Raw genomic sequence first — 12480 nt, forward strand, 5'->3', positions numbered from 1 at the left:
ATTTGTCAATTTTGTTTATCTTTTTAAAGAACCAACTCTTTGTTTGGTTAACCTTTTCTATTGTTTCTCTCTTTTCTATTTTATTCATTTATGCTGCAATATTTATTATTTCCTTTATTCTGCTAACTTCGGGCTCAGTTTGTTCTTCTTTTTCTAGTTCCTTAAGGCACAAAATTAGATTGTTTATTTGGGATCTTCCTTAATGTAGGTGCTTATTGCTATGAACTTCCCTCATAGAACTGGCTTTTAATGCATCCCAGAAGTTCTGGTATTTGTGTTTCCATTTTAATTTGTCTCTTTCTATTTCCCCTTTGGTTTCTTCCTTAATCTATTGGTTATTCAGGAGAGTGTTTTTTAATTTCCATATATTTTTGAATTTTCCAGTTTTCCTCTTGTTACTGAGTTCTAGTTTCATGGCATTGTGGTCAGAGAAGATATTTGGTATGATTTTAATCTTCCTGAATTTGCTAAGACTTGTTTTGTGGCCTAACATATGGTCTGCCCTAGAAAATGTTCCACGTACACTTCTGCCATTGTTGGATAGAATGTTCTATGTATGTTTGTTAGGTCCATTTGGTCTATAATGTTGTTGAAATCCTCTGTTTCCTTTATGACTTTCTGTCTGGATGATCTGTCCATTTTTGAGAGTGGGATATTCAAGTCCCCAACTTTATCCTGTTATGGTTTATTTCTTCTTTTAGCTCTGCTAGTTTGTGCTTTATATATTTACATGCTCCACTGTTGGGTGCATAAATATTTATAATTGTTATATCTTCTTGATGTGTCTACCACTTTACCATTATATAATGGCCTTCTTTGTCTCTTTTTAACACTTTTAGTTTGAAGTCTATTTTGTCTGATATAAATATAGCTACCCCTGCTTTTTGGAGGGCATGGGATTACCATTTGCTTGAAAGTTTGCAATGCCTTTTTCCATCCCTTCATTCTCAGTCCATGTGGGTCCTTGTGGCTATAGTGAGTCTCTTATTGGCATCATAACATTGGCTCTTGTTGGTTTTATTCGTTCAGCCGTTTCATGTCTTTTGATTGGAGAATTTAATCTGTTTACGTTTAAACTAATTAATAATAGGGACTTAGTGTTGTTATTTTATTCTTTGTTTTCTGGCCCTTTTGTTATCCATTGTTCCTTCTTTCTCTTTTTGCTGTCTTTCATATTAGTTACTTTGACTTTCTCTCATGTTCCTTTGTGTAATTACTATAGATTTTTACCTGTACTTACTATGAATCTAGATGAGATCCACCTTGTGCAACTGGTTGATTTCTCTTCAATTATTTTAATCTATGGTTTCTCCTTCCATTTCAACCTCTTTTTTTAGGTTTTATGATTTATTTGTTGAAGAAACTTTATTGTTTGCCTGTAGCATTTACCATAGTCTGGTTTGTTTTCTGATTGCACACCTGTGGCTGTTTCACATAGTCCTCTGTCCTATATCTCCTATAAATTGATAGTTGGACCTTGAGGCTTTCTCGGTTCAAGTTTGATATTTTATCTATACCAACTTTTTTGAGGTATAACTGACATATAATGTATACAACATAATAATTAGATATTTGTATATATTGCAAAATGATGACTACAGTAGATCTAGTTAACATCTGTCACCATACATAGTTACAAAACTTTTTTCTGGTGATAAGAACTTTTAAGATCTACTCTCTTAGTAACTTTCAAATGTACAGTACGGCATTACTAATTATAGTTACCATGTGTATATCATATCCCCATGACTCATTTATTTTTTAACTGAAAGTTTGTATCTTTTGACTTTCTTCACCTGTTTGGTCCACCCAGCTCCTGCCTCTGGCAACCACAAATCTTTTCCCTGTACATGAGCTTGGCTTTTTGTTTTTTGTTTTGTTTGTTTTTATTATTTTTTATTCCACTTATGATCATCTTTGTTTCATAAACACTTTAAAAATATTACTTAGATTTCACCAAAAAATTTTTAATTAATTAATTAATTAATTTTTGGCTGCATTGGGTCTTCGTTGGTGCATGCAGGCTTTCTCTAGTTGTGGTGAGCGGGGGCTACTCTTCATTGCAGTGCACAGGCTTCTCACTGTGGCAGCTTCTTTGTTGTGGAGCACAGGCTCTAGGCGCGCGGGCTTCAGTAGCTGTGGTTCACAGGCTCTAGAGCGCAGGCTCAGTAGTTGTGGTGCATGGGCTTAGTTGCTCTGTGGCATGTGGGATCTTCCCGGACCAGGGCTCAAACCCATGTCTCCTGAATTGGCAGGTGGATTCTTAACCACTGCGCCACGAGGGAAGTCCCCAAAATTTACTATTTATCACAACAAAACATTGAGGCATTTAGAGCAAATGATATTCCTATTTACACAGATTTTTAGATCCACATATAGGTGAGATTGTACAGTATTTGTCTTTCTTTATCTGACTTATTTCACTTAACATAATGCCCTCAAAGTCTATTCATATTGTCACAAATGGCAAGATTTCATTCTTTTTTATGGCTGAATAATATTTCATTGATTGTATGTCACATCATTTTTATCCATTCATCTGTCGATGGACACCTTGGTTGTTTCTATATCTTAGCTATTGTAAGTAATGCTGCAACGAATATAGGGGTGCATATATCTTTTCACTGTTGATGTTTTTGTTTCCTCCAGATAGATACCAAGAAGTGGAATTGCTGGGTCCTATGGTAGTTTTATTTTTAAGTTTTTGAGAAATGTCCATACTGTTTTCCATAATGGCTGCACCAGTTTACATTCCCACCAACAGTGCACAAGCGTTCCTTTTCTCCACATCCTCTTTTTGATGATAGCCATTCTGACAGGCGTGAGGTGATATTTCATCATAGGTTTGATTTGCATTTCCCTGAAGATTAGTGATGCTGAGCATCTTTTCACGTACCATTGGCCTTGCGTATGTCTTCTTTGGATAGATGTCTATTCAGTTCCTTTGCCCATTTTTTAATTGCATTCTTTGGTTTTTGGCTGTCAAGTGGTGTGAGTTCTTTATATACTTTGGACGTTAGCCCCTTATCAGATGTATGATTTGCAAATATTTTCTCTCATTCAGTAGGTTCCCTTATCATTTTATGGATGGTTTCCTTTGCTGTGCAGAAGCTTTTTAGTTTGATGTAGTCTCACCTGTTCCTTTTTGCTTTAGTTTCCTTTGCTTTGGGTGTCAAATTCAAAAAATCATTGCAATGACTGATGTTAAGGAGCTTATTGCCTATGTTTTCTTCTAGGAGTTCTATGGTTTTAGGTCTTACATTCAAGCTTTTAATCCATTTGAGTTCATTTTTGTGAGTGGCATAGAGTGGTACAATTTCTTTTTTTTTTTTTTTTCACATGTGGCTCTCCAGCTTTCCCAACCCATTTATTGAAGAGAGTGTCCTTTGCCCATTGTATATTCTTGGCTCCTTTGTCATAAATTAATAGACTATGTATGCTTGGGTTTATTTCTGGACTCTCTAATCTATTCCATTGATCTTTGTGTCTGTTTTCATGCCAACACCATACTGTTTTGGTTACTATAGCCATGTAATATAGTTTGAAATCTGAGCGTGTGATGCCTCTAGCTTTGTTCTTCTTCTCAAGATAGCTTTGACAGTTCAGGGTTTTGTGGTTCCATACAGATTTTAGGGGTGATTTTTCTATTTCTGTGAAAAAATAACATTGGAATTTTGATAGGGATGACATTGAATCTGTACTTTGCTTTGGGTAGTATGGACATTTTAACAATATTAATTCTTCTAATCCATGAGCATGGAGTATCTTTCCATTTATTTGTGTCTTCTCCAGTTTCTTTCATCACTTTCTTGTCATTTTCAGTGTACAGGTCTTTCACCTCCTTGGTTAAATTTATTCCTAAGTATTTTATTCTTTGATTTTTTTTTTTAACAAGACAGCTTGATAGATGGTTCTGTCTTCTTCTGTCTGGAGGTGACTAATGTCAGCTTGTCTATTCTTTTGTGATTTCAGCAGCATTGATGCTCATTGCCTAGATTCATTAGGTCATTAGGGATTGCAAAATGATATTTTAATTCTGTCATTGCTTCTTTATTATTTACTAGCTAGAATACTTTTATATAGAGATACTTTCTCATTAACTACTTGGTTATTTGAGGTACAGTTCAAATAAGAAAGATAGGATAAATGCTTGATTCTTTCCCTTTATTTACCAGTTTTCTACATAATAAGTTGGCTCTCTCACATCCTCTACTGGTGGCAAATCAGTGTTTTTAAATACCATTGTGAACTCACAGGATGAAATACCTCTAATATATCCATTGAAGTTATTATCTTTCCTCATAGTCAAATTGTCTCATCTTTGGTCAGTGGAAGCTTCTTCAAGCTGATTCCCAAATTCTTTTGACGTGGCCCTAGTAGATTTTATTTCCTTCCTTGCTATCTGGTGTGATAAAATCGCCTGGTCTTCTATTGTTCATTTCTTCTTCCAGCCGTTTCTTCAAGGAGCCCTGATTCCTGTTAATGAGAAATAATATTTCAAGGCCACAAACCAGGCACTAGCACTTCTCTTTGCTATTGTGTTGGTCATTGTTCCTTGGAATTTTCAGAGGACAAGCCAGTACATACATGGGCTTTTTTAAAAGATAAAATGTATCTTTCCTTCATTTCAACACTCCCATATCTCAGGATTTAAAAGAAGCTGTGGAGGGCTTCCCTGGTGGCGCAGTGGTTGAGAGTCTGCCTGCCGATGCAGGGGACACAAGTTCGTGCCCCGGCCCGGGAAGATCCCACGTGCCGTGGAGCGGCTAGGCCCGTGAGCCATGGCCACTGAGCCTGCGCATCCGGAGCCTGTGCTACACAATGGGAGAGGCCACAACAGTGAGAGGCCCGTGTACTGCAAAAAAAATAATAATAATAATAATAAGCTGTGGAGAATCCCCAAAGGTGACACACATAGTTAAGAATTTAATGTAGAAGGAACAGCCATAATAACAATGCCTCATGTTTCTAAAGTGGCGTTCCAATTAAAAATGTATGGCATGTCGGCATTTTGTCTCCTCTATCCTCACGACATCTCTCTGAGAAACTGAGGCTTCACTTGCTCTGTTTTACACACGGGGGAGATGGAGCCACGAGGAAGTGTGAGCTGGAACAGAATTGGGGCTAAAATCCTTCTTCTCCCACCCCTCTCTCCTATTTGTCCATGTGGCAAATGCAGGATTTTTATAGTTTTTGGATTCTGTTCCCCACTGAATTGCCACATAATTGGCAGGCTGTGTCCCCATGCCTGCCTCACTTGGAACTCTCTGGAATCCTCAGTGAATGTACAAAGTGCCTCAGCTAACACAAGCTGTTGCCTCCAGAATCTCCTTATAAATGAGCCACAAAGCTTCCATAGGTCTTTCTCCTAGTGAGTGAAAATAAATAACGCACAATATAGCGAATGCAGGCCCTGAACAGCAGGCTGAGGGAAACGGTCTCCTGTCCGTCTCTAAAGGAGCGTTGTATTCAGTTTCTAAATGATTCATCTCTTCCCTCCCCATCACTGGGGTCATTTTTGAAAACCAACTGTTCACTGGAAAGTTCTTTCCATCCCCACAGACTACTACTGTGTAAAGTTTCAAGGTTGAGTTCAGCTTGAAATTTGAATTTAATATTGTATGGAATCACAAGGAGAAAAGCAATCAGCCTGCCTCGAGTGAGTTTTTTGAGCTGAATCTGTATTACTGTGAGCACAAGTTTCTCATTCCTGCTGGAGGGCTCTGGAGTAATCAAGGAAACTCTCTCATCTCCCACTCTGCCCCACCCCCTTTTATCTTTCAGTGTCTGTCGGGTTTGAATATGAGACCTGCCCCAGTCTCATCCTGTGGGAGAAAAGGACAGCCCTCCTTCAGGGGTTTGAGCTGGACCCTTCCAACCTCGGGGGCTGGTCCCTGGACAAACATCACATCCTCAACGTTAAAAGTGGTATGCGAGCACATTTCCTTTTCCCAAATACGGCCTAGTCTTGCCTCTGGAACCTTTTCTCCAGCCTTGACATTTAAGTGGTAGCCCCCTCCCCTTCCCGTAGCTCTTTTTCATCAAATCACCAAAATACTCGTAGGTTTTACCACCTCTTCCTTTTAAATGTCAAGGAACGTTGAGCTGTTTTTTCCAGCCCATCCACCTTAGCGTACCTCACAGTTCTTCTCCAGTGATCTCTACAAATGTTACCTTACCCTGTACCATGGCCTTGGGGTTTCCCTATCCTATGACAGCTCTCTCAGCATCATGAGGAAGTTGGGGGGCTCCCCAAAGTTGTCATTTCCTACTGAGTCTCTTCCCTCTGTCACGTCCCCTCATCCTCAGTAAGCCGATAGAAGTGTCCTCCCCAGAGGGCTGCAGTAACTGCCCCCGTTTACTGCCCCTGCCCCAGGAATCCTACACAAGGGCACTGGGGAGAACCAGTTCCTGACCCAGCAGCCCGCCATCATCACCAGCATCATGGGCAATGGCCGCCGTCGGAGTATTTCCTGTCCCAGCTGCAACGGCCTTGCTGAAGGCAACAAGCTGCTAGCCCCAGTAGCTCTGGCTGTTGGAGTCGATGGGAGCCTCTTCGTTGGTGACTTCAATTACATCCGGCGCATCTTTCCCTCCCGAAACGTGACCAGCATCTTGGAGTTACGGTAAGTGACTGCACAGAAAACCTTCTTTTGCCCTATTGCTCCCACTGCTACAAAATTTCCCTGGGTAAATGGTGGCCGCATGTGGGGTTCTTCAGAGAATACAGATTCTATGTGATGGGCTGAGGTTTAAAACCTAGGCTTGGAATCAGATAAGGACTAGGGGAAATGCTTTGTGTATCTATAAAACACTGCATGTGTATTTAGTACAGTTGTCGGCACCTGCCTTACAGCAAAGGAGAAAGCCTTCAGTCAAGGTGCTGGGGGTGGGACCTGGGTAGCCGTATTGTATAAAACCTTCACATGTGAATCTGATACATACTAAATAGTGAAAGGATCACTACTTTAAGCTGATGGTCCATTTCACGGGTTTCTAAAGCGGCACTTCTTAAAAATACAGATTCCTGGAGCCCACCCCCGGAGGCACTGGTTCAGTAAGTCTAGAGAAGGGCCAAGGTATCTTTTCTCTTTGACAGGCTCTGTAAAAGATTCTGATGCACATCAAAGTTTAAGAACCTCTAACATTCATTTATTAATTCAGGCATTTATATTGAGCACCTCTATGTGCTAGCTCTCTATGAATTTTCTGGATATCTCTGCACATTTACTAGGATCTGACTTAGAAGTACTGCATAGGCCTTGCTAGGTAACTTCTGGCCAACCCTAGGAGATTCCTCCTGGCCATTGCTAGCTACTGAGTATGAAGTCCAGGTCTCTGTGCTGGACAAAAGCTCTTTGAAACTCTCTTTTCAGGAAAGTTGATTCTAGGCCCTCAAACCTAGAGAGGGATCTGTAAGTAGAGGGAGAAATGCAGTCTATAAATAAGGGAAATAATTCATTCAACAAGGCAAATATATACTATGTGCAGAACTGTCTGGCGAAGGGAAAAACAAAACAAAACAAAACAAACAGAGGAATAAGCAAAGCCTCAGTTGTGTTTGTGGCCTGATAGGGAACTTCAAACTAAATCATGTGGACAAATTAAAAAATTTTCAGGAAGCACCAAATGCCATAAGGAGACTCTAAGGGGGTAGGAAATAGGAGCCATGGTGGTGGGAAGGAGGCAGAAAGAAGCTTCGTAAGGTAAAGTCAGAGAAACCCCTCATACTAGGTGATATTTGAGGTGGGACCTGAATGATGAGATCAGCCACGTGAAGACCTGGGGAAGAGTATCCCAGGCAGAGAAAAGTTGTGCAAAAGCCCTAACATCAGCAAACAGCCTGCTTATTTAAGGGACTGATGGAAGTCCAGTATGGACTTCTGAGAGTGTCTCAGAGTGGGGCAGAGAGGTAGATAGGGGACCAGCACTTCAGGGTCTGAATGACCATGTCGACACGTGTGAATCGTATTCTGCTTTTAAATTTATTTTATTGAAGTATCGTTGATTTACTGTGTCGTGTTAATTTCTGCTGTACAGCAAAGTGATTCAGTTATACATACATATGCATTCTTTTTCATTTTCTTTTCCATTATGTAATGCACAGCCATTGGAATTTGAAGTAGGAAGGGGGGTGGAGCTGACAGGATCTGATTTGCATTTTTTAAAGAGGACTCTGGCTATTGGGTGAAGAATGGACTGTTGGGGTGTAAGACTACAGTTGGGAGCTGTAGCAATTGTCCAGGATTTGGGTGGTGGTGAGACGGACTAGGTTGGTAGCAGGGGAGATGGGGAGCTTCCAATTGGGATATATTTTCGAAGTAAATCTGATAGGAATTGTGTTTATAGGGTGTAAAAAAAATGAGGGAAAAAAAGAGAGAGGAGAGGAGAATCAAGGGTGATGCTAGGATTTTGACCTGAGCAGCCAAATGGGCAGTGGTATTTTCTGAGGCAGCTTCAGCTGCCAAGTGAAGGACTTAGAAGAAGTCACAGGGTGCACCTACATTTTGTGTCTCTGAGGCCCCTCCTGGGGGAGAGATCAGTGCTCTGACCACCAGAAAGTGATGCTGAGTGTTCTGAGGAGCTGATACTGTGCCAGGCACTGGGAGGGATAAAAGGAGAGAAGAAAACCCAGCTTCCACCCAAGAAGGTTCCAGCCTCAGTGATCAGTGATCCAGGATGTGTTTACCAGGCATTAGGGTGGGTCAGGCCCATGCTGGGCTCTGAGGGTCCAAAGGGGGATGAATCCCAGGCTCAAAGAGCACCCATTCGAGGGTGAGAGATGGGGACCTGGGCAAGGAAAGGCAATTCAAGCTGAGTGTTCTAGAAGAGCCAACAACCAACCATCATGGAAACACAGAGGGGGAGGCCATGGGGTAGAGTAAGAGGGTGTAATCGCCGAAAGGCGAACAGTGAGAGGAAGGAGGACTCGGAGTGGAAGAGGCTGGATAATCCTCAGGCTGTCAAAATGACAACCAGACAAGCCACCCTCCTAGAGCTCCCCAACTAGGTCCCTTTCCTAGTATGTTTACTTCCTTTTTTACCCTAGTAAAGCATCTTCTTTGTAGGCATCCTCTGGGCAGTGGGGAGCCCTGAAAGCAGGCAGGGAAGGGGGTGGAGCTAGCGCTGGGCTTTTCCATGAGGGCTGCATGATTTCATCTGGCATTTGTCACCCTCCACATCTGGCCCTTGCTTCTTTGTCACCTCTCTTCCTGCTCAGAGCCACATCAGCCCTTGCCTGCCCATCCCTGCCTCCACACCTTGACTCACTCTACTTAAAATAACCTTCTCTACCTCATCTCCCTCATCAGTTCCATCTTTAAGACTGGGCTCTTCCATGAAGCCCAGTCTCCCCAAGCAGAAATAATTCTCTCCCTCCCCTGGGCCACTTAACTCTAGTTTTCCACAAAGGTGACACCATTGACTGCCTTGTTTTTTAGCTATTTCTGCAAGTCTGTAGGGCCCCAGGATGTGAACTTCTATAGAGCCGACATCTTTGCCCCTTGATGCCCAGAGCAGTGCCTGGCCCACAGGAGGGGGTCAAGACATGTTGCTTGAGTTAAAGGGGACAAAGACCAGCATCCACCGTTTGGTTGGAGTTTGTCCCTGATTCCACGTCTCTGAAGTTGCAGGGGCCACAGCATCAGTGGTACAAGCTAAGGGCCCGCGTGGTGACATTGAGGACAGCTGCGGAGAAGTGTAACTGTCAATTCCCCTTCACGGCTGTGTGATTTTGTTTTTCCCCCTTTTTAACCGCCTTTGGACTTGCTCTTGTTTTATCAGCCAGGTATCCAGGCGACTAGAAGTTGAGCTTTAACAAGAACACTGGTTTGATTCCTCTTTTCTTCCCACTATATACCTGAAAACAAAGGGACGTCAATCCCCTCTCTTCAAAACAGTAACCAGCAAAGGGCGGGGAGGTGGGGACGTGTGGGCGGGCAGGGAGAGACCTGTCGTGCTTCTATCTTTTCTCCATTGTGAGTTGGCAGCTGAATGAGCCAGTTTCGGGAGTCGGTGCCCATCCCTGTCTCACTTACCCAACCCAGAGCTGAGCCTCCGAACCTGAATTTTATTTAAATATTCACTCTCCTTCTTCCTTGCTTCTTCCTTTGCCGAACAAAACATGCAGGGGCAGAGTTCTATGTGCTTGAAAAACTTCTGATGGTAGCAGGAGCCTTATTCCTAGGTAAACCGGTTATCACCTGCCAGCTCCAATTCCACTGGCATTCAAGACATTTTCAACACCCACCTCCCCAGAAAGCCTGATACCCCACCTCTAGGAGCCCATTTCCCTTCTCATGACTATCACCCTCTTCAGATGGTCCTTGGAAAACCCAGGCCCTGGGGAGTACAGTACGTCTGTCAGTCACTCACATCTTAGGGTGAACTTCGGTCAGCGGAAAAGCTTTCCTCTCTCCCCCATTTGAGACTATCTCAAGACGTGAACCCCAGTGTGCGGCAGTAAATGATAGCGGACGGGACAGTGTCTCTCTGCCTTTTCTTAACTTGGCCCCTTTCCATAAACATAAGACTCTCACACTTTCCTTCATGTTTGAAATTCTAATTTTCTTTTCATTTTCCCATTATAAAATTATATTATGATATGAACTGTGCTTTTTTCCCAACTAAAGCACTTCCCCATGCTGAGACTCTGACGATGGTATTGGGGTAGGTCAGCAGCATCATTGCACCAGGGAGGATGTTTAGGGGAGGGAATGGTCCAGCCCAAATGTGTGAGTGCTAGAGAGGGAAGAGACGCAAGAGACGTGGGAGCCTAGGAAGGCGGGCAAAGGCAGCAGAAATGAAAAGTAAGCTTCACCAAAGGCCAGCTTTGCCTGAGAGTACAGCTCCAACAGACCCTGCTTAATGCCAACGTAGAACATTAGGGAGGAGAATGAGATTGTAGTCAGAGAGGAATGCTTTCTCTGTGAGGTCAGGGTATAAACATGGAGGTCAGGAAACAAAATATAACACAGTACCTACCCAGAGTAACAATGACAACAATAGTTCCACAAAATTTTGGACAGTTCTTGGCACTGTGTTCAAAGCTCTTTCACCAAGGAGGTACCCAGGTTTCATGGGACCTGAATCTTACACAATTTTGGAATGAAACTGACTATTGTTTAGGATAAGAAAAGAAACCAAAACAAATTGCAAATTTTGAAAGTCTGACAACTAGTGCAAACATCACAAAATCCAGACAAATAACCTAAAATTTGTTGTTAATTAACTATTACACTTCCATGATATATGACTTCTCCATTGAGCACTCCACTTTCTGTTATGATGCTAGGTGAGTTGGCACAGTAGGGCAGGAGGATTCCTGAAAGCCGTGAGTACCAGGATGGCTAGCAACCATCTAAAAGATGGTAGAAGAGCCTCCCTGGTGGCGCAGTGGTTGAGAGTCCGCCTGCCGATGCAGGGGACACGGGTTCGTGCCCCGGTCCGGGAAGATCCCACATGCCGCGGAGCGCCTGGGCCCGTGAGCCATGGCCGCTGAGCTTGCGCGTCCGGAGCCTGTGCTCCACAACGGGAGAGGCCACAACAGTGAGAGGCCTGCATACTGAAAAAAAAAAAAAAAAAAAGATGGTAGAAGGACCATGCTGCATAAGCACATCTGCCTAAAACTGAACTATATTTATTTCAACTCACTTCTCTTTAGTTAGAACTAAAACATTCAAACAAAAACTGTGGCCGCTCCAACTCCACCCTGTTCTGTGGCACAGAGGGATAGAATTGGAATGAAAAGAGACAACAGTCTCAACTTATTGCAGCTTTGTGATTCTGAGCAGAACGTGAGGGATTGGAACTCATCCAAGGCAGGGTCTGGCAGTGCTAAGGGAAGCAGCCTATTCCTTCCTCCACTCAAGAACCCATTCTTCCAGCCCTTACTCTCTCCAGGGCTCTCTACTAAGAATCAGCCGTATGGAGATGAGTCATTCATGTCCAGATTTACTTACTCACTTCTGTTCACGATGAAGCTAGGAAGACAAGCACACACACATAAATCACAAGACAGCCTGCTGAGAGCTCCCTGAGACAAGCGGAGAAGGCTTGGAGATACCCTGAAGGCTTTGCAGGGGAGTCGTTGAGACTCCACAGTGTGAAGAGCTAACCCACCTCAATTCTTGAATCTGAGACACCACTTTTTCCTCAAAGGGTGGTTTCTTTGAAGCCGTGGATGCAAAGCCTAGGCCTGTCCCTTGTAAGTAGGGCACCTATGCTCTTCTGTTGGGTTGGCCCAAAAGGTCGTTTGGTTTTAAGAAAAATAAAAGACCTTTTTCATTTTCACCAAGAACTTTATTGAACAAAGGATTCATTAACTGAACGAACATTTTGGCCAACCCAATACATAGACCGACTCGCTGGTGCCTTATTTGGGTTTGTTGCCTGCTAAGCACCCACTCTGCTAATGGCCCTGGTCTGGAATAGCGGTGACCTCAGCCTTTCTCCAAAGTTCACATCTACGTGATCATTTGG

The 12480-nt window shown here is 42.9% G+C and overlaps 1 protein-coding gene across 6 annotated transcripts in view; it reads left to right on the plus strand.

Annotated features, from left to right (window-relative positions):
- TENM2 (teneurin transmembrane protein 2) overlaps positions 1-12480 on the plus strand; it is a gene marked incomplete at its 5' end in the record, with an annotated part of 1007477 nt that overhangs the window by 925901 nt on the left and 69096 nt on the right. For all 6 annotated transcript variants that reach the window (XM_079702682.1, XM_079702683.1, XM_079702684.1 and 3 more), the window contains 2 exons: positions 5785-5928; positions 6377-6626. In XM_079702682.1, the coding sequence (XP_079558808.1) occupies positions 5785-5928; positions 6377-6626 (394 nt within the window). The remainder of the gene's footprint in view (positions 1-5784; positions 5929-6376; positions 6627-12480) is intronic.

Source organism: Hyperoodon ampullatus (assembly GCF_949752795.1).
Source record: "Hyperoodon ampullatus genome assembly, chromosome: 4".
NCBI classification, from domain to species: Eukaryota; Metazoa; Chordata; class Mammalia; order Artiodactyla; family Ziphiidae; genus Hyperoodon; species Hyperoodon ampullatus.